The sequence below is a fragment of the Megalops cyprinoides genome, chromosome 5, assembly GCF_013368585.1.
Source record: "Megalops cyprinoides isolate fMegCyp1 chromosome 5, fMegCyp1.pri, whole genome shotgun sequence".
NCBI classification, from domain to species: Eukaryota; Metazoa; Chordata; class Actinopteri; order Elopiformes; family Megalopidae; genus Megalops; species Megalops cyprinoides.
The window spans coordinates 12,836,080-12,861,631 of record NC_050587.1 but is presented as its reverse complement, the minus strand read 5'-3'; the positions used below and the strand labels follow the sequence as shown (position 1 = coordinate 12,861,631).

Genomic DNA, 25,552 nt, shown 5'->3' with positions numbered 1-25,552 from the left:
TTTAGAGTGCATCTAGTCATTCGCAGATGACCAGCGCTGAGACAGACAGAGGGAGAAATTTAAAAAGTGGTCCATTATGGATCCGTTAGAGCTACGCTGTATTTTTTCCCAGGGATAAGTGCTCTTTGTTCGTGGCAGACAGCTATCAGCGAGTCATCAGCAGCCGGGCTGTCTGCGATCGCCCCGTGATTGCTGCTCTTGATTTATTCCGGTTTTTCTCCATAATCCCCGAGAGTCGCAACGTCTAAGGCCTCCTTTTTTTTTGGGGGGGGGGGGGGGATGATTTGTGTTATTAAATGGAATTGCGATGTGCCGATGGACGCGACGTTGGAACCCGTCTGAGAGGTCACGTTTGCGATGTTCAGGCAAACATCGACTGCTGTACATAAAAGACCCAGCCTGCATTTCAGAAAATTCAGTCCCTGTGGAAGCTCGAATTTTAATAAGCCTGTAAAGGGGGACTTGATTGGCTGGCATTGAGACAAATGACATTTCTCTTGCACATAAAAGATAACATGTATAGACTGGAAACATTAATTTATGCTCATTAACATGTGCGGCTCAGATATGTGGTAAATCTATCTGAATCATGGAATATGTAGGGCATTGACTCTATATAAGAGGACCTGTCTGCTGGAAGACATATTGCTTCATTAATGTGATGCATTCTTTCCTTTCCCAAGTGGTTATGCCTTCCAGTTTCCAAACCGTTTTCAGAACCGCAAACATAATTAAGTTTTGGATGATATGGAAAGAGGTAGGCAGGCATAAACTGGCTTAAGGCGTGAGGGAGTGCTACATTAATTGCACGTAAAAGAACGTCAGCATCCGAAGATCCTGCTGATAAATTCACAGACACTTGCATAACTGCATGATTACTAAAAGGTTTAAACGCTGCGAGAAACCCGGAGAGGGTGTGCTGGTTATATCTGTGTGAAAATGGCTTCATTTGCCTTGATAAAAAACGATTCGGGTGCTAGAATAATGACACACAGTTATGCGAACCGCCCTCCCGGGAACATTCCGTGTTCCTCCAGGCTCCAGCCGGGGCCTGACTCCTTTGCGCTCTGAAGGCCGGGGACGCGGAAGCGTTCAGCGGATCGGTATGCGGGGACTCGACAGGGTGGGCTTTGTCTCGGCGCACCGAAGGAGCCGGGGCGACCCGAGCGCACTTGCTTCCCATAAATCACCGCCGACGGCCTCTCTGATGATGACGCCGGCCGTCTCGGCAGCGTGAAGGAGGAGCACGGTCTCCGGGTGGGGCGTAATTCTGCCAGACCGGTTCGCCCCCGAGTGTCACGCAGCTTTTGGGTGGAGGGAGTCATTTGTTCCCTCGCAGTATCGTGCGTAATTTGGGAACGCTTTGTCACCCATGATTAGTTTGTAAGATGCATTGCCATCACAAACATGCCATTACAGAGCGGTAACATCTTTTTCTGCGTCTCAAGAGGAAACACGCGTGGCGTAATGATAACAAATGGCACCCTTTTGCACTGCTCTCGGTTATTAATGAAAAATACTTGTTAGCACAACCCTTCCTCTGGACATGAATACATACAATGTCCTCATGACAAAATTACATTTATAACCTCCAGGAATGAGATGAATGTTGATTTACAGTTTTATGTTTTTAACAGAAGAATCACTGGAAAATTATTTTTGCCCTCCTTTTTTGTATTTTGCTCTCTCACATTAGATCGCTAAGTCAGAGTGCTGTAAAAAAAAAAGGGAGAAGGAGCACTTTCTGGCTCCTGGTCTGCCAACTGGCTATTTTCTTTCCAGTTTCACTCCTCAGCTCCCCTGCACTGTTATACCTTACATAACCGAAACTCAACCTCTAGCCTTTTCCCCCTTCACTTTTCCTTCCCAGCACTGAAACAACCTTAAATCTCCATTACTTGACACAGAGCTTGTTTGGATACTGAAGAATAACACCATTTGGGCGTGCACTCAATAAATCTTTGGGCCAGAAATAAATATGCTTTCTGCCGCCCGTTATTTGGTTGGTAGGTGTGAAGCCAATATCCTCGGCTGAGAAAGAAAACTGCCCCAGCGTTTGTGAGGTAGTGCGGGTCCTTGGCGCCCCGTTGGGCGGCTCTCAGCTAGGCGTGGCTCTCATTGGCCGACAGGGATTCCCCCTCGTGATGTATGGCTGTAATAGAGCGGTAGCTGCTGTCCCATTATTTAGATTGCGGATGATTCACAGTCACGCCGTCTCTGCTGTACGCGCCTTATGAAAACCATCATTTAAGCAAATACAATACAGCAGCGTGACAGAGACAAATAAGCAGATTCCTAGGCAGGGGGGAACCCTGCTGAGAGCGCTTGTCTTCCTGTCGTCAGGGACGGCCGCGTTCCCTGACACCGCGGCTAAAGCGTGACGCGCAAACGGCGGTTCCAGCAGAGATGCACCAGATGGTGGTCTAGGCCCTGTGCTGCGATTACCCAAAACAGATTATCAATCACTGCGTCCGAGCCGTTCCTCAAAGCTCTCCTCCATCATCCACGCACACGCACAAAATGATCAGCCGTGGCGGTATAGATAAGTTGGGCAAAGTAAAAAGAAGCAGAATTATCAAGCAGTGGGTTTTCTTTCCTCTGCTTCGTCATGTTCTCCACTGCGCTGCTTCTTTGCAGTTGCTGTGTGTCATTGGAAATGAATTCCTTTTCCTCAGTGCTGGCAGGGGGTACAGGGTAGAGCAACGGACCCCTTCAGAAGGCCAGCCCGACCGCAAGCAAGCTGCACACTGCTGGCTTATCCAAAGAGCACAGAGAGCGGTGAACTTAGCAGCAAACAAACAACCTGGCATGAATTATTAATAATCCCTGTGGCCTACAGAGGAATACTTGATCAGTCATGATGAAGGAGCCAGGACACAATAACTCTCATTGTTTATCATTTTGTGACATTAAGGTAATAAGAGTTGTGCAGTTAAATTTTTTCCTGTGCTGTTTTGAATGAAGGGGCTGTTCCCCCTGATTAGTGCCGGCAGTGGTTTCGGCACAGCCCCCCACCCCTCTTGCAGCCGAAGACTGTCAGGCTGGGTGGCGCGTACCCCCTGCCTCCCCGCCGGGTCGCCAGCGCGGCCTACACCGGGACAAAGCGCACCCCCCCCCAATAAAACAAACACAAAATTCTGTTGCAATTTCAGTGTCTCAAGATAAACTGCCGCTGGCTGACAGTGCGTCTGCCGCGGGGATTAGCGTCCAGTCTGTCGCGGCTGCCGCCCGGCTCTCCCAGCTCCCGCGCGAGGGCCTGAAAAAAAAAAAAAAAAAAAAAAAATGGGGAAGGATTACCAGCATTATAACCGGGAGTCAAGGCCGGCTAGGGGGGGGGGGGGCCCGGGCGGAGACGGGTGACATCACTGTGGCGGGGGGTAGGGTGGGGCGTGGGCAGCAGGGCAGCAGTCTGGACCAGCATGAGGTCAGACTGCTGCATTCCTAGATACCAGCAGGTTGGTTTAATCCTCACGGCAGCCTCTCGCTATTGATGTGTTGCACAGCAATGCTGTGGCTCGATCCGACATTCTCCAAGGGCGGGGTACAGCCATCAGAGTCCTGTTTGGTTTTTTGAGATTTTCTTAACCTTATTGCTGGACAGGCTGCAGTCAGGTAGTTATTAGAGCTGGTATCCGTTTAGGGAAACGGGCCTCGTTTTTGGTAGATGCTTGGCTGAAACGAGCACGCCAGAGATCGCTCCAGGCCTCTCTGTTTAATGGAAAAAGATGGGCATGCCAATTGAAGGCAAAGCGCCCGATACAGAGCTACTTTATCAGTCTCTGACACTCTCCAGACACGTACAGCATTCTTTCACAGAGGCATAGATGTTAGCAGGACACGGGCAGGTCATATTGCAGTTCTGTAATGTGAGTCATATCAGTGTTCCCCTGCCTCATCCGTACTAAAACCCAAATTACCCAAAGTTGCTATGGATGCTCGAAAAAACAAAACTAAATGTCTCACCCCCCTGTCAGAAATTTGAGAATTCAATTTGCTTATTTCTTAAGGTCATCCCTTTGTTAAAAAAAAAAAAAAACATTGAACTATTTGAGCCATCAGTTACCACCATCATCTTCAAATGTTTGCATCATTTAGACCCAATGGAAATTCTGATAGGAGGGTTCTGGGTTCAGGCTGTATCAGGTCTTATGTAGGGGGAGAATGTGAGAAACAAAAAACAGCTCATTTAATTTTTAAAATTGTTTTTGTCATTTGGCCGACGCTCTTATCCATCGCTGCTTGCAAGTTGTAAGTACATTCACATTTTTGTTACCCAGCAGAGGCTGGTTTCCAGAGCGACTACCAAAATCAAGTTCAAGGTTATATTTCATACTTGTCACAAATAATGTGCTTGTCATTTATAGTAGTCAAAATGACCTATGTATTATGGTGCTCAGTGAGGCAGTCACGCTGCTGCCTCACAACGCCTTATAACTATTTCTGTAATGTTACAACTGTAACATCAGACATTCAAAATATATATTTGTGTGTTCGTTTGCCAATGCAAATTTTCATTAGCTTTTGTGCTGTAGTTTCCACCAGTTCTTCTCACATTAATATTACAACATGGGGGACAAAATTAAGATGTCTGCAGGAAGCTGGCCTGAAAAATTGGTCAGAATTAGCCTGCACGGAACAACAGAGCTGTCAAGTCCAAGGGAGCTGTACTTGTAAGTTCTTGCAACTTATTTATAACCGAATAGGCCAAGCTGTGCCCCGGGGAAGCACTATCTAATTGTGTATTTTTTTTGTGATGGGCAAATCTGGGGTGACAGACTTGAGGGAGGTGGTGCCACCTGCTACACTTCCTCTGTGGAAAACGGAGAAGCGCAGAAACGGCACAGCAGACGCGGTGGGGAGATGGGGGGACAGGGGGGGACAGGGGGGACGGGGGTCCAGAAGCAAGGGCTGGTGAGGACCGCGTGGCCGGAACCGGAGCCTCACTGCGTGAGCGAGAGAGAGAGAGAGAGAGAGAGAGAGATTTCGATTTCGAGCCGGAGCTGGGAACAGACTCCGTTAATAACACATGGAGGCCCCAGACGCTCAGCCAGCCGTCTGCCGGGAGATTAGGACGATTAATATGACGCTCCGGTCGCAGGGCAGCGCTGCTGATCTCTCAATCCTCAGTCTGCGCGGAGCTGGACGCTGGCCTTTTTCGATGGGACGGGCGTCCAGCTGTGCTGCGGGCACGGAGGCGCGAGATAGGAGTGCCCGCGTCTGTGTCTGCGTCTTCCCTGTCAGCAGCAGCCGCTTCACTCATTTATTCATTCCCAGAAGTCTTCAGTCTTTCAACTTTCTCAAACCATACAGTTTGATAGTGCATCATCAAATCCACGAAAGGGGGTCTGTCAGTCTGTAACACGTATAATGATAATGGAACTGGAAGTTTAATCACCTAAAGGTTAATAATAATAATAATTATTAATTTATTCTTTTTATTTTTTATTTTTTTAACATTAGCCGATTCATCATCCAGTTCCCTTTTAGAAATAAGACGCAGTTGATGTGTTAACACTCTGCTTTGGTACCTTGGGTCTTCATTATCATTGTATCTGTATCGAGCAGATGTATTGTAAAGTTATCATGTCCACAGTGTGATCCGTGCTGTTTTATTTATGTTTTGCTTAACCTTGAGCTAACCCTTTTTGAAAATCTTGGAAACTATTTAACAAAACATTACATGATTTTTGAGCTATACATTGATCAAAGCCTTGCTTAAATTTGTTTCCCAAATTTTAGAAGACAGTGCTTAGATTGAATGGAGTGTTTTGAGTGTGTGGTGTTTTTGCTGTAGTCTGTCCCTCTGAAATGAAGAACTCTGGGCATATCTGGCCCTAGTCGTTGCATTTGGAACAGTGCGGTCGCGTCGTGTGTCAGGCCATCTGGTATTGTTTCCAAGAAGCCTGAAAAATGGGTGTCCGGTATTCTTGCTCCACATAGTTTGAATGTCTGTCAGAGCCTTGTCGTAATACTTGAACCCGTTCCAAACGACGGCTATTAATAATCAACCAGATACGGCACCAGCCAGCGCTCACTGGGTCAGGGGGCCCCTGTGTCTGCCGCTGAGAGATGGGACCATGTCGTCCTCGCCGGGCCGTTTATTTATTGACTGCGCACCACGGCATGCTGCGTGCATATTTGTCACTGTTCCACCACCTTATCGGCGTCTGCAGAGCCTTTGGCCACGAGCCACGATATCTTCATTAATTTTTTTTTTCTTTTTTTTTTTTGTCTGCACTCTGATAAGCACGCAAACGAAATCCGCTGCCCCTGTCTTTATGTGCGCCTCCCGGCTGTTCCCCTCGTCTCGTTAACCCGGGCGGGAGAAGGCGACGGACGACGGCGCGGGGCATTCCTCTGCGGGTTCGAACGGGTGAAATGTGACATGACCGCCTCGGCTGGTGATTCAGTGGTATTTCAGCAGCGTGGGTCAGCTACCGGTGCAGTAGTAACAGGATATTTGATGGCGAAACTTCGGGGAGCCGGTTCCCTCGCCTCCAACCCCCCCACCCCGAGCCCCTTCTGTTCGTTTCGGGAGCGATACTTCCCACGCACCCTGCCAGACAAACCCGGCTCGAAAGCATCTCAGGAATCCCGATGATTCACCTCCGAGAACATTCTCTGCGCCGGTTTGTAATTTTCTCCCCCCACACGATTTATCATTTGTGTAAATCTGGCGGGCTTGAATTCGGGAGGCCGTAATTAACGGGGGGGAGGGGGAACGTATGAGAGCGTAATGACGAGAGGCTCGGGCGGCCCCAGCACCGCGGAAGGCCGGGGAGCGTGGCGGGGCGAGGACCCTTAATTGATGAGTCGGATGTGCAGCCAGGAAACAGCGCTGCACGAAGAATAGCCTGTGTTCCCGTTTAACCTTTTATGTAATACCCAGCCAGTCAGGAGGGAAAAAAAATATTGCATTATTGTTTTGGGGGGGGGGGGGACGGGGGGGGCTGTGTGAGGGGGGTGAGTGGGGTGGGGAAGCCGGCGAGACGGATAACAAACAGCACTGAGGTAAGAGGAGGCCCGCAGGGGAAAAGGCCGAGTCACTCAGGAAGTGGTGATGCCAAGGCTCTGGGGCTGAGAGCTTCGGTCTAGCCGCACTGGTGCCAGCGATGAGCAGGGGTCAGTCACAAGATCCGCTTATCTTAACCGGGCCTGTCAGCCGCCCCTCCGCGCCGCCGCTGCCCGACGCCACAGCGGGAATTAGGAATTGTGCTGGGGCAGCAGGGCTGTTGCCGTGGGGATTGGGGAGAAAAAAAAAAAAAAAACGCCTCGCCCTCGCCGGCTGCAGCGGCGGGCCAAAAAATGCGCCGGGGAGGCGGGGTGGACAGCCACTGGGCCCTTTTTTGTTTTGTTTTTGTTGTTTTTTTTGTTCCCCTTTTCTTTTTGCTACTGTTTGTTTGAGTATAATCGCAGAGATAAGAGGCCGTCCTGTTTCCGTCCCACGGGCCCACGGCGTCCGGCAGCGCGTCACTGAGGAGGACGCCGCCGGCTGTCTCCCTGTCTCTCCGTCTCCCCGCCCCCATACCCCCCCACCCCAGGCCAGGCACGTCAGACGTGGTGCGGGAGCAGAGCCGCTTCCTACGGCCTGACTAAACGAGCCGCTCTGTCGGGCAAGCAGAGCCGGCCGAGCGGGGCAGCGTTCCCCAGCCCTCAGGAGACCGGTGCCCCGCTCTGAACGCACACGCCGGGTAATTTGCCTGAACGTATTCATGCGTGCACTTCACGGAAACAAAGGAATTGTCTCAGATGTTCGGCGGGCGCGCTGTGATTACTGTGGCTTGCGTTAGAACATCAACTGTAACCGATTTTCCACTGGAAGGGCTAATGGGGGAATGGATATTAAATAACTGGGGTTTCCCAAGGGCTGCGTTAGCCCGTAATGGATGGCGCTGTCGCCCAGTAAAACAGTATGACATTATCCTCTGTGACCGTGCGTATGTGGAACGCTGGCCACTCCTTGCCCCGAACTGTGACTGCGGTGGTCTGAAGGGGTTGATTCAAGGCCTTGTTTATTGTCTTCTCTGACCACAAGAGGGAGGCACAGAGAAAGACGGACGTGAAGCGTTCAGAGTAACCCTTGTCTGCCCTGCACCGCTCAACAAAGCGTGTGTTTTTGTGAGGTTTCATTATCCAGTGGTCTGGTATTTTTTTTCCATGAATTGTATTTTTAAAATGTGTGGTGTGCGCAATGTCAACATTCACTGTGATTATTTTTGAGCGACCACAAACACCTACAGTGGTTCCCTCCCTCGTCCTCGCCGTTGGTTTTTGGGCCCCGTGGGGCCTGTGTAAAGCTCGCTCTCACCACTCTCACGGTCTCCTCTGCGTTCCAGGTGGGCTGTGGACCGTGTTCACGCTGGGAGGGGCCGGCAGCAAGCCCAACCCTGACCAGGAGCAGCACCCGCTGCCGCTGTCCAATCAGAGCCTGCTGCTGCTGCTGGTGCTGGCCAACCTGACGGATGGGCTGGACTGCCCCAACCCCTACAGACAGGCCATCACCTCCTTCAAGAACACGCAGGGTGGGTGGCCCAGGGCCAAGCACCACCCTTGGAGCCTCGCTGGCCCTTCGTCACTGTCTGTTCACGTCTGCTGTTTGCAGGCGTTTGAAAACGCCACGCCAGCCCATTTTCTGGCTGAATATATGTCACAATGTTGTTTATTGTTCCAGAGTATTTTGGACAGTGATTAAAATAGGCCATAAAGCAAAGCCAACATTGAAGCCCACATAGACCCTGTGCATAGTGTGAAAGAAAGCCATTTTTACTGGCAGGCCCTTCAAAACAAAGACAGAGGTGGAGGCCAAAGAAAACAGAAAGAAAAAATATTTTATGATGACCTGCTTTTGGCCTCCATATATATTATACTACAGCATATATTATGCTACAGCAAAAATGCTGCCATCTGAAGTGTTTACTTTTTGAAAAAATTCAGAAAGGGCTGCCGCATATAAACAGCTCTGGTAGAGCTCCTCCCCTTTGGATGAGTAACCGTGGCGATGCGTGTGAATGACAGCCGCGTGTGTTTCAGACACGTCCTCCATTCCGTCGCCGCACCCCCACACCTTCCAGATCAACTTCAACAGCCTGTACACGGCCCTGTGCGACCAGCAGCGGTCAGACCAGGCCACGCTGCTCCTCTACACCCTGCTGCACCAAAACGCCAACGTGCGCACCTACGTGCTGTCGCGCACCGACATGGAGAACCTGGTGAGTGCGCCGCCGCACATCTTCCTCCTACGCCCCGGTCCCCGCTTTCTGACCCCGACCGGCCACTGTTCACTGCTCTACACTGCACTGCTCCTCTGAGTCCTTTGCTTCCTTGTTCTGTTTCATTACACCTAGTCCCCCCCAGACCAGCAGAGCACACACAAATACCAGCTCAATACCAGTGAAGTATAAAACGTGTAAGGTATAAATACATTGCAGTAACGGTATGCGCTGTTTCCACTTCAGCGCAAAGCACGCTCTGAAGGTACGATTTCGTATGTCAGCAAATTGTGGAATCAACCTTCTCATAGTGGCTGCAATTGCATCCATCAGACCTGGCTGCTTTGAGAAGTTCTTTCAAATTCGACTCCCGGTCTGTGACCAAAGTTGGACAGGAGTTTATCCTGCAGTACTGTAATTCCAGTTAGGTAAGATCGGTGTGTGTAGTGAGCTTGAAACCAGTTCAGAATGTGCATTTAGGCACATTTGCGGGAGGCACCTTATCATAATGGAATCTTCAAAAAATAAACTTATTATTGGTATAATTTATATTAAATTTGTAAAATGCAAACTCATCAGATGCACATTATTGCAGTACACATAATATGAAATGTATGTATATAGCACAGTTGGTTGTTGGACAAGCGCTACATGCTCTTAAGCTATTTGATTGTTACCTTGGAGTCTGTTTTTGATCTTACCACAACAGTCGTCTCAGGGCTGGAAATGGCTTAATGCGCTTTTCACCAAGCCACGCTCTCACTGTCGCCAATGTAACAATATAGGCTCATTTTCTGCAGTTTTATCATTTAAACAGTCTACTGTTTTTTTTTAATTTGGTCTGTCATATTGGATGCAGCAGGTATGGTTTGCATTAATTCTATACATATTTATGTTACGATGGTACACATGTAGTTGTTATAACAAGGAGTTGTGTGTGTGTGTTTGTAACCTCTTGCTTTTAAATGTTTTGCTCAGGTCATGTTCAACCTATGTACCAGAAGAATATTATTGTGAGAATGTTCTTTGTCCTTAGTGATCATTCAGAACATTCTGTCTGGTTTGGAAAGAAAAAAAAACAACCCGACAGCTCTGCGTAGCCGAATATTTTTTTAAATATGACTGTACCTGTATTGTGTCTGTGACTGTATTGGAGCGCAGAAGCAAAATGTCAGTAGTCTACCCAAATTTAATATATTCCTTGAGGTTTACCAATTTATTAGAGGCTTATTAATGTAATTCAGAAATGTGTTCCATGGATTTGATTTATTTACCTTTGAATACTCATCATTTTTGATGACATTTCCAGTTAATATAACAGAAACATATTTTCTTCAGAAAGCTTTGATACCTTTTTCGAAAGGGCACCTTTTTAATTTCACTTTTCTTTTTTTTCATTTAGTATATACAAAGCAGAATCCCACTGACTCCTTCAGTATTTTTTATTATGAATTTCATTATGTTGAATTTACTTGATTTTACATGTAAATGAATATTAGGCAATGGCAGTGAAAATCATAATTAAAATGCCAACAATGCCTTCGCATTTGTATATTTTATCTTCCTTTTATACATGTGGATTTTTACCTCAGAAACTGAGCTGGGCATGACCGCACTCTCCCACCTGCAGCACAACCCATGATCCCCCTGGTTAGGAGGCTCAGCAATCAAGCATACACTATATGGACAAAAGTATTTGGCCACACCTGTTTTTCAGGGTTTGGGCTAGGCCCCTTATCTCCAGTAAAGAGCAATCTTAATGCTTCAGCATACCAAGACATTTTGGACAATGCTATGCTTCCAACTTTGTGGCAACAGTTTGGGGAAGGCCCTTTTCTATTCCAACATGACTGTGCCCCAGTGCACAAAGCAAGGACTATAAAGACATGGTTTGATGAGTTCAGTGTGGAAGAACTTGACTGGCCCACACAGAGCCCTGACCTCAACCCCATCGAGCACCTTTGGGATGAACTGGAGCGGAGATTGCGAGCCAGGCCTTCTCGTCCAACATCAGTGCCTGACCTCATAAATGCTCTACAGAATGAATGGGCACAAATTCCCACAGAAACACTCCAAAATGTTGTGGAAAGCCTTCCAAGAAGAGTGGAAGCTGTTATAGCTGCAAAAGGGGGACCAACTCCATATTAAAGTATATGTTTTTGAATACCATGTCATTACAATGTAATGGTCAGGTGTCCAAATACTTTTGTCCATATATTGTACCTTGAGTAATATTCTATCAGCATAGACCTTTAGTCAAATGGCTTTACCTTTCCGTAATGACAGGATCATTTCCTTAATGTTTTTTTAGCAAAATGCATATAGTAGATCCATGAACACATGATGCAGTCATGATCGCTTCTTGTATGTGAGTACCATAAATTATATATCATTCTGTGATGGCTGTAGGTTTCCTCTGTAGTAGGTACAGTAGGTGTCGTCACATGGAAAGGGAATTGATTGCCTTTTTTCTCACTGCTGTGCTTGATGACTCAATGACAGAAACAAGGGTTTAAAAGCAACTGTTACCACGTGACCCGTCAGGACAGGCAAAGATGGGCTAACACTTTTGGGCCGGTCGCTGTTCTCCCTGTTCATAAGGATCCTGAGGTGCGGCCAGCAAATCCAGGGGGAAGGTGCAAATTTATTCAGGGTAATCTTAGTCATCCGCTTTGTCTTTGGCCCTCATTGTTTATCACTGATATAGTGGGAAATGGCAGACAGCTGGCACTTGATCTGGCCCTGTGTGCTGGCAGATGAGATCTTATCAGGTTTTAAATGCATTAAGGAGGCCGTCTGCAGCTTCCCCCGGAGCGACGCGTTCTCAGGCCCACCTGTGGCGGAGGATCAGCTCCTCTTGGCGCTGCAAAGCCGCTCTCCCGCACACCAGCGGCAGGGTGTACCCACAAACTCGCTCGCAGCCCCCATGTCCCACTGATTCTATTTTGGGGGGGGGGGGGGGGTTAAAAGCGGAACAATGGAGTCCTCTGTGCATTCATGACGCCTGGCTCCTCTGCGTCAGATTCGCAGACGGAGTGGCCGCGCCCCATCCAGCCGGGCACTGCCATGTGGTCCACCCTTTGACAAAGCAACATTACATTTATATCACACTATTGTCATTTAGCAGATGCTCTTATCCAGAGCAACTTACAAAGGGTACAGTATTTACATGTCATCCATTTATACAGCTGGATGTTTACGGAGGCAGTTTTGGGTTGAGTACTTTGCCCAAGGGTACAACGGCAGGGCTCCAGTGGGGAATCGAACCCACAATCTTTCTGTTTCGAGCCCTGCTCCTTACCACTATGCTACACAGCCGCCGACATACCACCAACAACAGACAGCGCCGTCTGCATACTTGGGACAAAAATTGCATAACTGCAACAGAAATAATGGCAGGGAAACTGCCCCTATGGTAGTCACCTCACAGAGACCGACATGCACACGCTCACAGAATAGCAGGTCTGTAGGCAGTTACCAGCCTATATTTATGTCCATTGATCTTCTGCAGAAGCAGACCATGCCTGACCGTTATGTTCCCCACTGTAACCCCCCCCCCCCTCCTCCCACAGGTGATGCCCATCCTGGAGATCCTGTACCATGTGGAGGACAGGAACTCCCACCACGTCTACATGGCCCTCATCATCCTCCTCATCCTCACCGAGGACGACACGTTCAACCGCTCCATCCATGAAGTGGTGAGACTCTTGTGCAGTGGATGCCACCATGATGGAAGGGGTGGTGGGGGTGGAAGGTGTCGCGTTGAGTCAGGTTACGGGGAAAAGCGATGTCATTTTGAAATTTGTCTCACTGTATGCAGTGCAGCATGGCAGACTTTCCATTCCATATGTTCTGCAAATGAAGCTCGATGACTCCACTGAGCCTCTTATAGACCAAAGGCATGTGCTCACATCAGCAGTCAGACAGAAGAGGGCAGGATTTTTCATCTGAGGAAAGTTTCGTTCTTATTCTAGCCAAGTTGACTGAAATGTAGGCATGTAGCTAAACTGCATCACTTCTCAAAATATTTTACATACTTGGTACTATGGGAATAGTCAGAGGAGTAGGGACCCCGTAATAGGTATTTGGCGCATGGCCCATCAGTGTGTGGACACACCCTGGCCCTATACCAATCCCTACTCCAGCTATGGGTCAAATAGTGCCGCTGCCTTGCAGCCCGACCCAGTCAAGGTCAAAGGCTAGGGCACTAGCCCCGACAGAAAAGGGTAACTGAAGGAGTTGTGTCCTCAGTGTCACATAGCAAGTTGACAAGAGATGATGATGATGATGGGAATTGCCACGACATGAGAGGTACTCTGTATTCAAATTCTAACAGCTTTTTTCATTAACTACATAACATTGCACTCCATTTTTACCATGTTGTTCGAGGGCCCAAGTCAATTTTTACGAGTGGATTGCTTGAAAACGTTTTAAACTGCTTTAATATGGGAAGGATTCTTTCAGTGTTTTTGATCACTATGTGCAGTTTGTTCTCAAATTAGCATTTTGTTGTGGAGAAGAATGCACTGTACCCAAATAGAAAAATAGGAACACCATTTGATGGAATGATAGGAAATCAAGCTTGACCATTGACTAACTCTGTCTGTGTTACTGGCTACTCGCATTTTAAATAAATTCATTTAAATAGGTATTTAAATAAGGAATTGCCACCTCTGTGTTAACACAAGCTTACTGAGTGATTGTACTTCAGTGCCTTCAGTGAATTCCACTGACAAATGACAGACTTCATGCAAGGGGCACCATTTTCAAAGATTCTTTCAGAAAAAATCATTTTTGTATGTCTTCTTAAGATGACTACTTTTTCAGTGAAGTGTTCAACAATTGCTTGGACAAGCAGTTGTTTGTGGATTTTTGATGCTTTGGACATCTCAACATTAGAGGTTGATTTTCCTTGTCTTTGATAATGTGTAACGATTTAAAAACTTAAGCTGAAAGAAATCAATTCAGCTGTTTTTTATGAGACTAGAAAATTGATTGCAGAATTGAATTCTGAAACAGGGGTGCTATGCGCCAGCCAATCCATAACATGCCTTGCGTGGGTTCAAAAGGCCTCTACAGTTTACTACTGTAAGGGTCTGTGCTGTGAGTGTTGGTGTGCAAATGAGTTTGTCTAGTTATTGGGAAGTGAAGTGAATATTGGTGCACAGGTGCTAAACAAGACAGAGTCCTACCATGAACGTACGTATGAACACACCCTACTCTTTATTGAGCACATGTCACATTACGTCAGGGTGATTTGCTGCAAAAGGTAAATGCCATTTTCTGGGGCGCCAGCTTCACAAACCTTGCTAAATGTCCTGATTTTTTTTTTTTTCTTAAAAGTGGCTGTGAAGAACAGCCATGTTTCATAATCAGAGCATTGTGGACCCCCCCCTTCAACTTTATTACAGGATTTATTATTTCATTCATAGCCTTTCACACTCTTCAGCACAAAGTCTGAGGCTCTTTTCATTTTCTGTTGTGTAAGCCCTTGGCCTGGCACCAAGCATTCCGCCTGTTTTCCACACATCCGCTCGCAGCAGAAGAGGAAGCTTTTGAGGGAACATCCATTTTCAGTCCGTTCTTCTGTATCTTGCTGGAGAGATTCAAGAAGGCTTGCTTTTTTTGCGAGCTGCAGAAGAATGTTTATTTTTCCGTTCTTAGTTTCGGGTTGCAGCAGCAGCAGTTTCATTCCGGTTTATGTAATTCTGGGAACAGGCAGGGTGTGTTTGTGACTGTGCTCCACAGCCACTGGTCTGTAACCTCCACTGTAATTCACACAGCATTGCTCTGGGCTGTCCTGAGCACTGCACACAGGGATTATAAAGCAGAAGTCAGCAGTTGTTGAAATTATTATTATACCCCTGTTCTAAGCTTGATTGATTGCTGTGATTACTGTACTGTAAGTAGTACACACCGAATGACTGACCCTCCATCTGTCCTGTTCTGCGATTCATACTTGACCCATTGCAGCTATTATTGTTCTACCGTCAGCACTAAATGGAGGTCCCTCACATATCAGAGAGTGTTTGAATGTCAGTCCAAGGCACACAACAAATGCAGACTTCAGTAGTCCGATACTGTATGTAATATTTCAGCACATGTCAGATCAAAATGAATTGCTCTCAGGCTGTTTTTATTTTGACATGTAAGAGTAGATGGGTACAAACATAGGCCAATTCATTTCTCTGCAAATGTCATGAGGGCATTTTGGAAGGTATTCAACTGGGTGTTAAGTAGTGGTCACATTAGGAGTACTTCCTTTGTGAGTTGGCACCACAAATCAGCAAGATTAATCGTGATTGGTAGTCATCAGGAGGGGTCAGTTTAATGTGGTATGCACTGGCCTAGCCAATTACATAGCAACAACCCCACTGGCTGAAATCAGTCAGTGATTACATTTTTGAGCCAGACCACATTTTTATACCTTTTTTCCCTTTTTATGCAGTGCTGTTTGGAATTGCCAGTTTCCAAGTAAACTTGTCTCACAGCAGTGATGTTGAACACAGTGAAATCCTTCGCACACAGCCAATGACTGTTTTTCAGACTCCAAGTCACACAGAGCCACAGTGTAGCTGGCGCCAGGTGGAGGATAGATGCTATTCCATCAATGCCACCTGAGCAACCTGTAGGCTCAAATGGGTTATCTGAGAGCAGGGAGGTGAGGAAGTCTCGGCAGACCTACCCGCGTCTGTCCCTGGTGGAAGGAAACCATTGTGTTCCGCCACTGTGGGTTACCCATCATTGTTGGCTGATGACTCGGTCTTGTTGAACTGAGGCCACGGGCTCGGCCTGCACTTAGGACGCACACCTTGTCAACTGAGCCAAACTGGAGATTAGCCCAGTGGATGGCATTTGTATGTAGTCAGCTGAGTGCGCCATGATATTCTGTATTGTACTATATCATAACGGCATTGTTATGTCACAGTAACTATGTAGCTGGGTAACTTACAGTCTTATCAAAGATATAGTACAACAATTAAAATTAAAAGTTTTCTGCTATTTCATGACTGCTAGCTAAAGGTTACTCTCTAATAGCAATACATTATAAAATAATGTCATGTGGATACAGCATCAAAATAAAACTATCCAATTGTGTCCCATCAGTATAGCCAATAACTACTCTTAGTATATGTTGTCTTTCAGTACATTTTCATCAGCATAGACTGATTTCCATTGTACCATCTTTGGATTTAGTTTTCTTAGGCTAATTTAGAATAACTACATTTAATGTATTGGTGAAACTTTATGTTTATTATGACTGAGCTGGATTTATTTTTAACTTTTAATTTTAAAGTCCCATGTGAACTCCTGGCAGTTCTAAATATTCAGATGTAGGAACTTACAGGGAAAGGGAGCATAGCATTACATGGCACAGGGATGTTTCTCATCGCGGTTCTTACATAGTTCATCATGTTTTGTCTGCCAGCTGCAGCTGTTGTCATCAAGTGCTTAGCAGCCATGTCACTGTGACATAGTTCAGTGTTGCACCGGATAAATTGACTTGACAAGTCAGTCAATACCGTAGCTAGTGGTAGCTGGATGCTAATGACATTCCCCTTACTTCACCATTATCCATGTGCTATATGCTAGGGTGTGTGCGTTTGCAACACAAACAATACGGTGTACTTCTTTTCACATAGCTCCTAAATCATAGAGCATGCAGCAGGAGAAAACCCCTGGTGTTTACACATGGAAGACTTGGTTTTAGGGAAACCGTCCTCGCAATTTGGAGCGCTTCCCGCAGAGTTGTCGCTGGCAGAATGGCAGTCCTTCTTGAAAAAGTCCACAGTGATTTAGCAAGGAGTGAAACCAAAATGATTAAATCTGATGTACTGACAATGAAGTACTTCTGTAAAATGCCACTTAACCACGTAGATGACATTTCTTGCTGTACCTCGAGTTGTTTTTCAGAAAAGAAAAATCTGTCTTGTATGTCCACAGAGCCAAAAAAATCGAATGATTTCATTTTGAACCGTTTCCTCACTCCTGACATGGTGTGCCGTTGAAACAGTTGCTAAGCACCCTGTCAACACAGCAGTATCAATACTGGCATTTTAGCAGGAGAACTGCAGCTGCCTGGGATTATTGTATGGCGACAGAATTAAAACTTCCAGAGAAAGTGGCCTTGACTAAGGACATTGGCTGTAGACACTGCGTATAGTAAACCCTCAACTCATTACAAGGGGAAAAAAAACACCCACAATACCTTGCTCTGTGACAAGCGCCCAAAGGGGGTGTCTTTTAGTCCAGACCTCATTTGACTTGAGCTGTTTTCCTCTCCGGGCGAGCTAGAACAAGTCCACTGAGGTAGACCACAGCAGTGTCTCCAGCCCAGCAAAACAGATCTGGCATCAGTTGGCCTAATTACACCTGAACCCTCACCTGGGAGGGATTAGAGGCACAGCAGAATAGCAACACAGATTTGAGGCTGTCCCACCCTATGAGGTTTAGCAGCATGTTTTATGCAGATTGTCAGTCCAGTTGATCAACATACGATCGATTAGTTGCACAAGCAGAAACGGATAAAGAAAAACCAGTTGTGGTTCCTCTGCATTGTCTCTCAGGGGCCATCTGGGTCATCACAGCCTAAGGCTAATGACCTAGTGGTTCCCTCAGTAACCTGACCTAAGAAGCAGGGTTCAGCTAATTCGCTCTGTCAGCAGTCACTTTGGGTTGTGACCTGTAAAAAAGGGAGACCTTAAACTCAATAATGTCTGTGCCTGACAGTTCATGGCCAAACCAGGGCTCATGGTTTTGAATGATTTTTTTTAAGCATGCAGTACTCACCATTTGATGTCAGTATGTGGAGCCAATACTTTTTTCGTGAGATTCCAGTTGTACAGTAGTTATTCCACCCCTGTTACAGTTTGCTTGTGGTCACCTGTCACCTCCCTGTCTCACTGTCTCACTGTAACTATACAGCACTCACAAAGCAGAATACAGTAACTGCTGCAATGCTGAGAAACTGAGAAAAAATTACATTTAATCTTATTAAAAACACAGGATTTGTTGGTGCATCACTTCATACATAGTGGTCTTTTAACTTGTGATGGAGGAAATTGTTATGCAAAACAGCCTTGACCTCTGAAATGACCTTATTGCAGACACTGCAGATTCCCCTCTCTACCTTTGCAGGGACTTCATCAACATGCAGTTGTCACTGTAGTAAAGCTGTCTAAAGACTCCTGCTCAGTATTTTTTCTTCTCATTTCTCTCAGATGGAGGGAACAAAATGACAACAGCAGTTCTCACACAAATACGGAGCACATGAATCGGTATCACACTCTTCATGAAATTGATTAATGGACAAATGAATATACCTCAAAGGTGTTTCAGAATATTAAATATTTGCAGATCAAAGTATTTAGGTTTCTGTTGGTTCCTTTTTTCTTCCTCAGAATATGAATATTTGGATAACGGCATTGATTTTTCTTGGCAATGATCAACCTTTGCTTTCAGGGGGTGTTTGGTAGATGTTACTGAGATTGACCCTTAAATACAATGGTAATAACTAGTCCTACAGCCAGCGGTATAGACCTCAATGGAATGGTGTGGAAAATGAGGCCTGCTGCAGGAGATCAGTAGATAAATTGCAGACATTGGATGTGTTTCCCACATGCACATACCCATCTCTACCTTGTTTACTTGCTAATCAATCCACAGCTACACCTGCTGGAACACTCCCCTCACTGTTACTGTCCAGCACTACTTTTTGTTAGTGCAGTGAAAAATTCACGTATTGCATTCTGAGAGTAGCTACCATCATTGTATTCTTCTCATTTAGCATTTCTGAGAGGTTAGCCTTAGCAGAAAGTGATGTGGTTTAGTATTTGGCTCTGGACTCATGGCCACAGGTTCAGATTAGCAATGTATTTTAACCTGGACTCCACTTGTGGAAGCACCTGTGTTTACAGGTGATGCTCCTCACACTGTTAGTTAGTTTTACATGACAAAGTAACCTGCAAGACAGGAAGAAATAACTGTAGAATTCGTAACTGTAGCATTATCAAATGATACACCTGTAGCATTAAAGCCTCCTCCTGTGCTGTCACTTGACTGAAGAAAAAAAAAATCCTCCCTTCCAAAAGCCATATAAATAACATCCGAACGGTTGCCATAGATAAATGGGCATTAAATTGAACTTTTCTATAGTACATTAATTAGTGTTAGTGTGCCAAAATTATCATGTGTCGTGCTAACTCCCACACAAACCCATATTAATATCTGACATCTAAATTACCAGTTTTGAGTTCTAAAGTTTTAGAGAACAAAAGTCTTCAACATCAATGTCTAGCCATTCTCATCCATACAAAGTCGGCATGTTTTTTCCACTTCAAAAACACCAGCAAACATGCCTTGTGGTTGCTGTGTAGTTAGAGTGAAACTGGTATGAGATATGAGTATATGCAGATATGAGATACTAGCCTTTGGTCATTGCTAGAAACTGCATCCAGGTTTTTATTTTTGGAGTAAACAGCCTTATCTGTTCAAAGTCACCTCCATCATGGATGCTGCAGTCAGAAAGTGTTCACTCTGCTCACTCTGTCACTGTCAGATGTTGAAGAACATCACCTGGTACACGGAGCGTAGTCTCACTGAGATTTCCCTCGGGAGCTTGCTGATCCTGGTGGTAATCCGGACCATCCAGTTCAACATGACCCGGACGCGGGTGAGTGCGAGGGCCATCAGTCCCCTGTACCGTTCCCAGCAGTATTCACAGCTTGGTTTTTGTTGTGTGTTTTGATCCTGTTTTATACCTCTCTACTTGTTTTGCGCTTGAAATTGTGTTGTATTCCATTAGAATTTGACATTCTTTTTTCCATCACGGGTATTTATCATGGAAATAAGTATAAACAATTTAATAAAAATATTAAATAAATTGTATATTTCCTTTTTTCCATCACCATTCAAAGATGCCCTTTTGAACATTTTAGCAACTAACTGCTAACTGATCCATCATTATCATGGTTGGTCTTACTTTTTTGTCTCGTTTTTAGGACAAATACCTCCACACCAACTGCCTGGCAGCTCTGGCGAACATGTCAGCCCAGTTCCGCTGCCTGCATCAGTACGCAGCCCAGCGGATCATCAGGTGAGGCCTTGTGCTTTGCTGTCAGGTGTCTGTCAGAGGAGTGCGCTAACTCGGCACACAGCAGCAACCTGTTGCAGGACTGAGGGCCAGAGGTCTGGCGTGGTGGAGAGGAAGGAGGTTAGGGCTTTTTAAGCATATTGCCCAGCACCAAGAGATCAGAGGAGTGCAGAAGAGAGTAAAACAAACCACCTGATACAAACCTGAACATCCTTCTTCCAACTAGCCTTAGATAGCACTGTAAATAGTGTGTACCTTTGTTTGGTCCCATATAAGAATGGCTGGCTGTTTTCATTGCTGCTCTCTTTGGGGTGGACAGAACAAAGGAGTTTGTCAGATTAAATCTGCTACAACAAAGTATGTTTTAAAACCAGACTCAGTTTTAAACCACATACATTTTCTGTCCAGTTGTGACAAGCATGCTAACCACTGTTAGTTTGTCTGATGATATCCCTGGAGTGTTGTCCACAGTTTACTATTGTATTGGTTACATCTTGGTTTAAAAGACATAATTATCTGTTCTGATGGAGACAATAAATGTGTTTCTCTGTACTGTTAAAAGTCAATTTAACATGTAGCTCCAATAAGTGGCAGGTGGTTTTGGGAAAAAAAGTGACATGAAGAGAGTTGGAAAGTTAACCAAGATTAACCAGGTTCATCTTTACTTATAACCTGTGTTTCGGTATCTTACAAATTCTCTTACCGTTTTTTTTTTTGTTTGCCAATAAAAGTGCCAAATGACCATGACATTAAATGCATGCTGTTGTCAGGCAAGGCTCTACCCCACCATAGAGCTGATTAGTGTTCATAATGGCTGTGAGCAGGTGGATACTCAAAACATGTCAATCAGACAATTTCCTCAGCAGCTATTGGACTAGGATGTGCGTTCCTGGATGTAGGCCGTCTTTCCCAACTATGGTTATGTGTAGTGATCTCAGCTTCGAAGGATTCCTTGTAAGCAGAGGATTGTAAAGTAAGTTGTGCCTAAATCGCTCCATAATAATGTGATGACTTCAGTTGTGTTTATTAAATAATTTCCTTAATAACTTCAAATAAGTACAGAATAAATACAAAATGAGCTTTAAAAATACCAGCCTCACTACCTTAGCTTCACCACAGCTTCAATACTGTGGTAAACATGACTTAGCCAGGTCTGTACCAGTGGGTTTTTTCAGTTATGGCAAAGTGGCTGTGACTGGGGTTTTGATCTGTGAAGTGTAATATACTTAAGATATTCCAATATATTACTTTGAGAGATCCTCATCTTAGCATGAATTGAATATTACTCCAGTAAAGATAGTAGCTGAAATACAAAATGTTGTTTGTATGTTTTTATTAATTGTATCTAATATATGTGGTTAATATCATGTCATTGTTGAAGGAAAATCAACTGTACAGTCTAGCTAAACCTCACAGTGTGACTACTGTATGTTACAGGGTCACCTCATGATGTGAATAAATATGAATAATTCATGAAGATGAAATATTGTCCATGATTATCAACCTTTCTCCCCAAAATGATGATTTTTTTTTTTTTCTTGGTACACTTCAACTAAAACTAATGGTGTAGTTAATTACAAGTTTTCTGCAAATTCTAAATGTTTGTATTGCTATCTGTGGGCCATGATTTTACAGATTTTACACTTCGGTGTTGTCCTGGTTATATTTCACTCGTAATATGTGTTCCTCTTTGTTGCTAATATATATCTGCTATTTTTTCCATGAAGTGAAGTAATTAGTTGGTTATTGGAATTTTATTTAGTATTAAATGCCTTAGAGAACATTTTGAGAATATGGATGGTAACAAATTGTTTACGTGGCATCCGTAGCAACTGTTTTAATGACCAGGAACCCAGTTCCAGACAAACCAATTACATGCATTACAGTGCTCTATGCAGAGATGAACAGAACTTAATTAAATGGTAAACTGGCACTGAGGCTAGTTATGTCATTGTTCTCCCTTTTGTGCCAGTGACAATTTTGTTTGGTTACGTGCAGTGAAGAATTGGAGACAAAATGTACAAAGTAGACGAAATAAAGGTCAGTGCTGTCCATGTTATCTGAATGATTATTCTGCCATTGCATTTTCCAGGCGAGGGGAAATAATACTTTTTTTTTTTTTAGTTTTGTTTATTTTATTGTGCTGTTTGCTCAGGGTTTGATTTCTCAAGGCTTTTGAGCTGAACTAGAGTCTATTTTTCTCTGTCCAGTGTTTGTGGAGTTCTGTTAAAGGTACACTTATTGTGTATTATTGTCTACCCACATGTCCCTAATCATCTTACTATAATACAACCGAATGCATTGCATAACAGGTCAGTATATTATTATTGTTATTGTATGAGTATTTATTGGCATGGCAGAAGCCCTTATCCATGGCAACATAACACATCTTACATTTTTCAGATTATCCATTTATGAAGTTACATTTGTAAGAAGCAGTTCAGTTCAAGTACTTTATACTGTGATCAAGGGTACAGTCTCACCAAAGAACATGCCACCTTACAAGCCCTCTTCACTTATAATATTCATATATAATGTGCTATGCAGCTTTCTCAAAGATTGATTTTAGATATGTCTTTTTAGCGCACCACTCATAACAAAAGTTTACTTCTAAAACGACTTGAGGATTATTCTAACAAGGACATCTTCATAGAAACATTTACTTACCCTGTGTTTTAATTAAGGTGTTTTGAATGTCCCATTTAACCTGTGGCTCACAAAAACACGTTTGATGTTGATGTTTTGAAGATTTTAAGAGCTGTATTTACTTAAGCATGTAATATTGTTGGGAGTCTGCTCATTGTTCAAAGTATTTGATTCTACATATTTACAGTGGACCTTTTTGAGTATGGGTGATTTTTAGCTCTAGTTGGCCAGTGAGGGTTTAGGCAGCAGGTCTGGGAAATTGTGGTGGGCACAAAAAAATACCAGAAATACCGAAGTGATATAATGTGTAATAATACAATTGCAACAAAAATGTGATGTTTTAGTGTATTTACTTATTGTGATGAGAAGTAGTTAAACTTTCTGCTGATATTAATATGGCTGCAAGAAATTGAGTGAAATGTTTTGGAGACTTTATTAGCTTTGTTGTCTTGTTATTGTCAGTATGATAAAATAGACCGCATGAGAGCAGAGCTGAGCACAGTTGTCTGGGTTTATAGTCATCTACATTGCTCAGAAGTGTGAGCACTCCTGATTACTGGTTGTCATTATGATCAACAGCTCCAATTTTGTGGAGAGTTCATTCAATTTGTGACTATTGAACTTTACTGTCACTAATTAAAATTGGCAATTGGCTGATCCTCTCTCCCCTTCATGTGTGGCTTTGAGTTATATATTCCATTGTGTGGTTTAATTTCACAAGTAGATATTGATGTTGGTCTCATCATGATTGAAAAGTACTCAGTGTTGTTTGTGATAATTGCATGATTTAATTTGGCAGAGAAAGGGCTTTGTTTTAGAGTCTTTTTTTTCCATGTATATCCAGATTGCACTTCCAATGAGATTGCTTGCTCTTATTAAAAATGTACACTGACACAAAAGGTTACATAGTGAAAATTAGTTGTCTTTAAAACCACTATCATCAAAATATTAGATCAGATTTTCAGTGTGTTTTGCTCAGCAGTTGTTTTCTGTTCTCTACTTTTGCCATCTCTTTGTTAGTGTTATTGTCCCTGTGTTGGTGCTCACGGTTTAAATCTTAATAACCAGGTCCATCAACTTGTAACAGTGGACCTAAGATGAAGGACCATTAATTTTATCATTGGTGTCTGGGCCCTGTCAGTCCTGAAGCATCATGCACTGTGTCACAATGACGAATGTCTACACTGTAACACTCTATATGTATATGTAGATGGAATATACGAATATTTGAACAGTATCAGTACCTTCTCAATATTTTACTTGAACCCATACTAATTAGAATAATAGATTACTAGGCCATCTTCTGGAATGTAGCACTCGCTTATATAAAAAATTTGGAAGTCAGGTTGTACCGATGTCTGTTGAAAAGTCAACTACTTTAATCTAGTCATACCTTAATCTAGCTGAAACTAGAGAGATGAAGGTGGAGCCCAGCCAACGAAACTGCTGATACAGATGTTGATGCTTCGCCTCGGAGAATTAGAAGAACCTGAGTTATTATTTAGATGTTTATTAAAGCATCATTTCCTTATAAATTAGGTATTTGTATATTAATGCTGAAATCCACGCATTAAGCTGTTCAAGATTGCTGTTACGTCTGAATAACTATGAATCTAGAGGGCTTGGTTAGTCATCAAAATTTCTATCAATTTTATGGTTAATACCAAAAGTAAGCTTTACAGTAAGCAGCACTCTCTCCCTCTTGACTATGCGTTAACTATGACTATCAGTTACTTCTGCCCAGAACCACTAACATGTTCATTAGAGCTCCCACCCCCCTCATCATTTCTCCTTTTGTCCCCAAAATGTCTTCATTTACATTTGGCAAAGAACATCCTGAAACAGACAACGCGTATAAGGAAAGGAGGGCAGCGTAGATCTCTACAGGGTAATTATCCGTCCACACCGCAAGCGACAGGGATTGTTTGCACCGCCGAGTGTGAGGGGGAAGCCAGTTAAAGACCTCATTACCGCCGTTCGCTTCCCTTTCCCTTAGGTGTTGTGCTTGGCAGAGGAGCAGGGGATAGTGTGCACAAGTTGTTTAAAATTCCTGTGATCGCCGCGGTATCCCCATATGTAAAGTAATCGGGAGCTTTTTTAAGGCTGGAGAGTGTGAGAGTGGGAGCAGTGTACTGTGCCGATCCCACTCCTTGGACTTTAGAGATGAAACCCTTGGAACACAGTAGCTGAGAAACCAGGCAATCCCTCTCCTACTGCTGGTCGGTGTGCAGTCCCCTCTGCCCTCTGGTAGTCCAGAAATCTTCGCTTATACACCAACACTGTTGTAATAAATAGCAGTTATTGCTTATTTTTTTCCACTATGATTTGCTGTGGGTGTCCGTAAATATATTGCAGGCCTGACTGTGTGGGCTCCTGGCTGAGTCAGGATCTCTTGAGCATGCAGAGTTCTTTTTTAGCTTTTCATAAGTGATTAATCCTGGAATAGACTAGAGTTATGGTCTCTGGTGGACAGCCACATCAGACTCCATATGAACTACTGCACTTTTTGAGCAGCAGGATTCATCGGTTGTTATATCTGAAATAATAAAAAAATACCTTTGGTCAAATTTTAACCCTGTAACGGGCGGATTCAATGCCCAATGCC

The 25,552-nt window shown here is 44.4% G+C and overlaps 1 protein-coding gene across 2 annotated transcripts in view; it reads left to right on the top strand.

Annotated features, from left to right (window-relative positions):
- Window positions 1-25,552, top strand: part of dym (dymeclin) — a 105,430-nt gene that overhangs the window by 30,101 nt on the left and 49,777 nt on the right. For both annotated transcript variants that reach the window (XM_036529568.1, XM_036529569.1), the window contains exons 9-13: window positions 8,337-8,522; window positions 9,031-9,209; window positions 12,782-12,907; window positions 19,768-19,881; window positions 20,210-20,304. In XM_036529568.1, coding sequence (XP_036385461.1) covers window positions 8,337-8,522; window positions 9,031-9,209; window positions 12,782-12,907; window positions 19,768-19,881; window positions 20,210-20,304 — 700 coding nt within the window. The remainder of the gene's footprint in view (window positions 1-8,336; window positions 8,523-9,030; window positions 9,210-12,781; window positions 12,908-19,767; window positions 19,882-20,209; window positions 20,305-25,552) is intronic.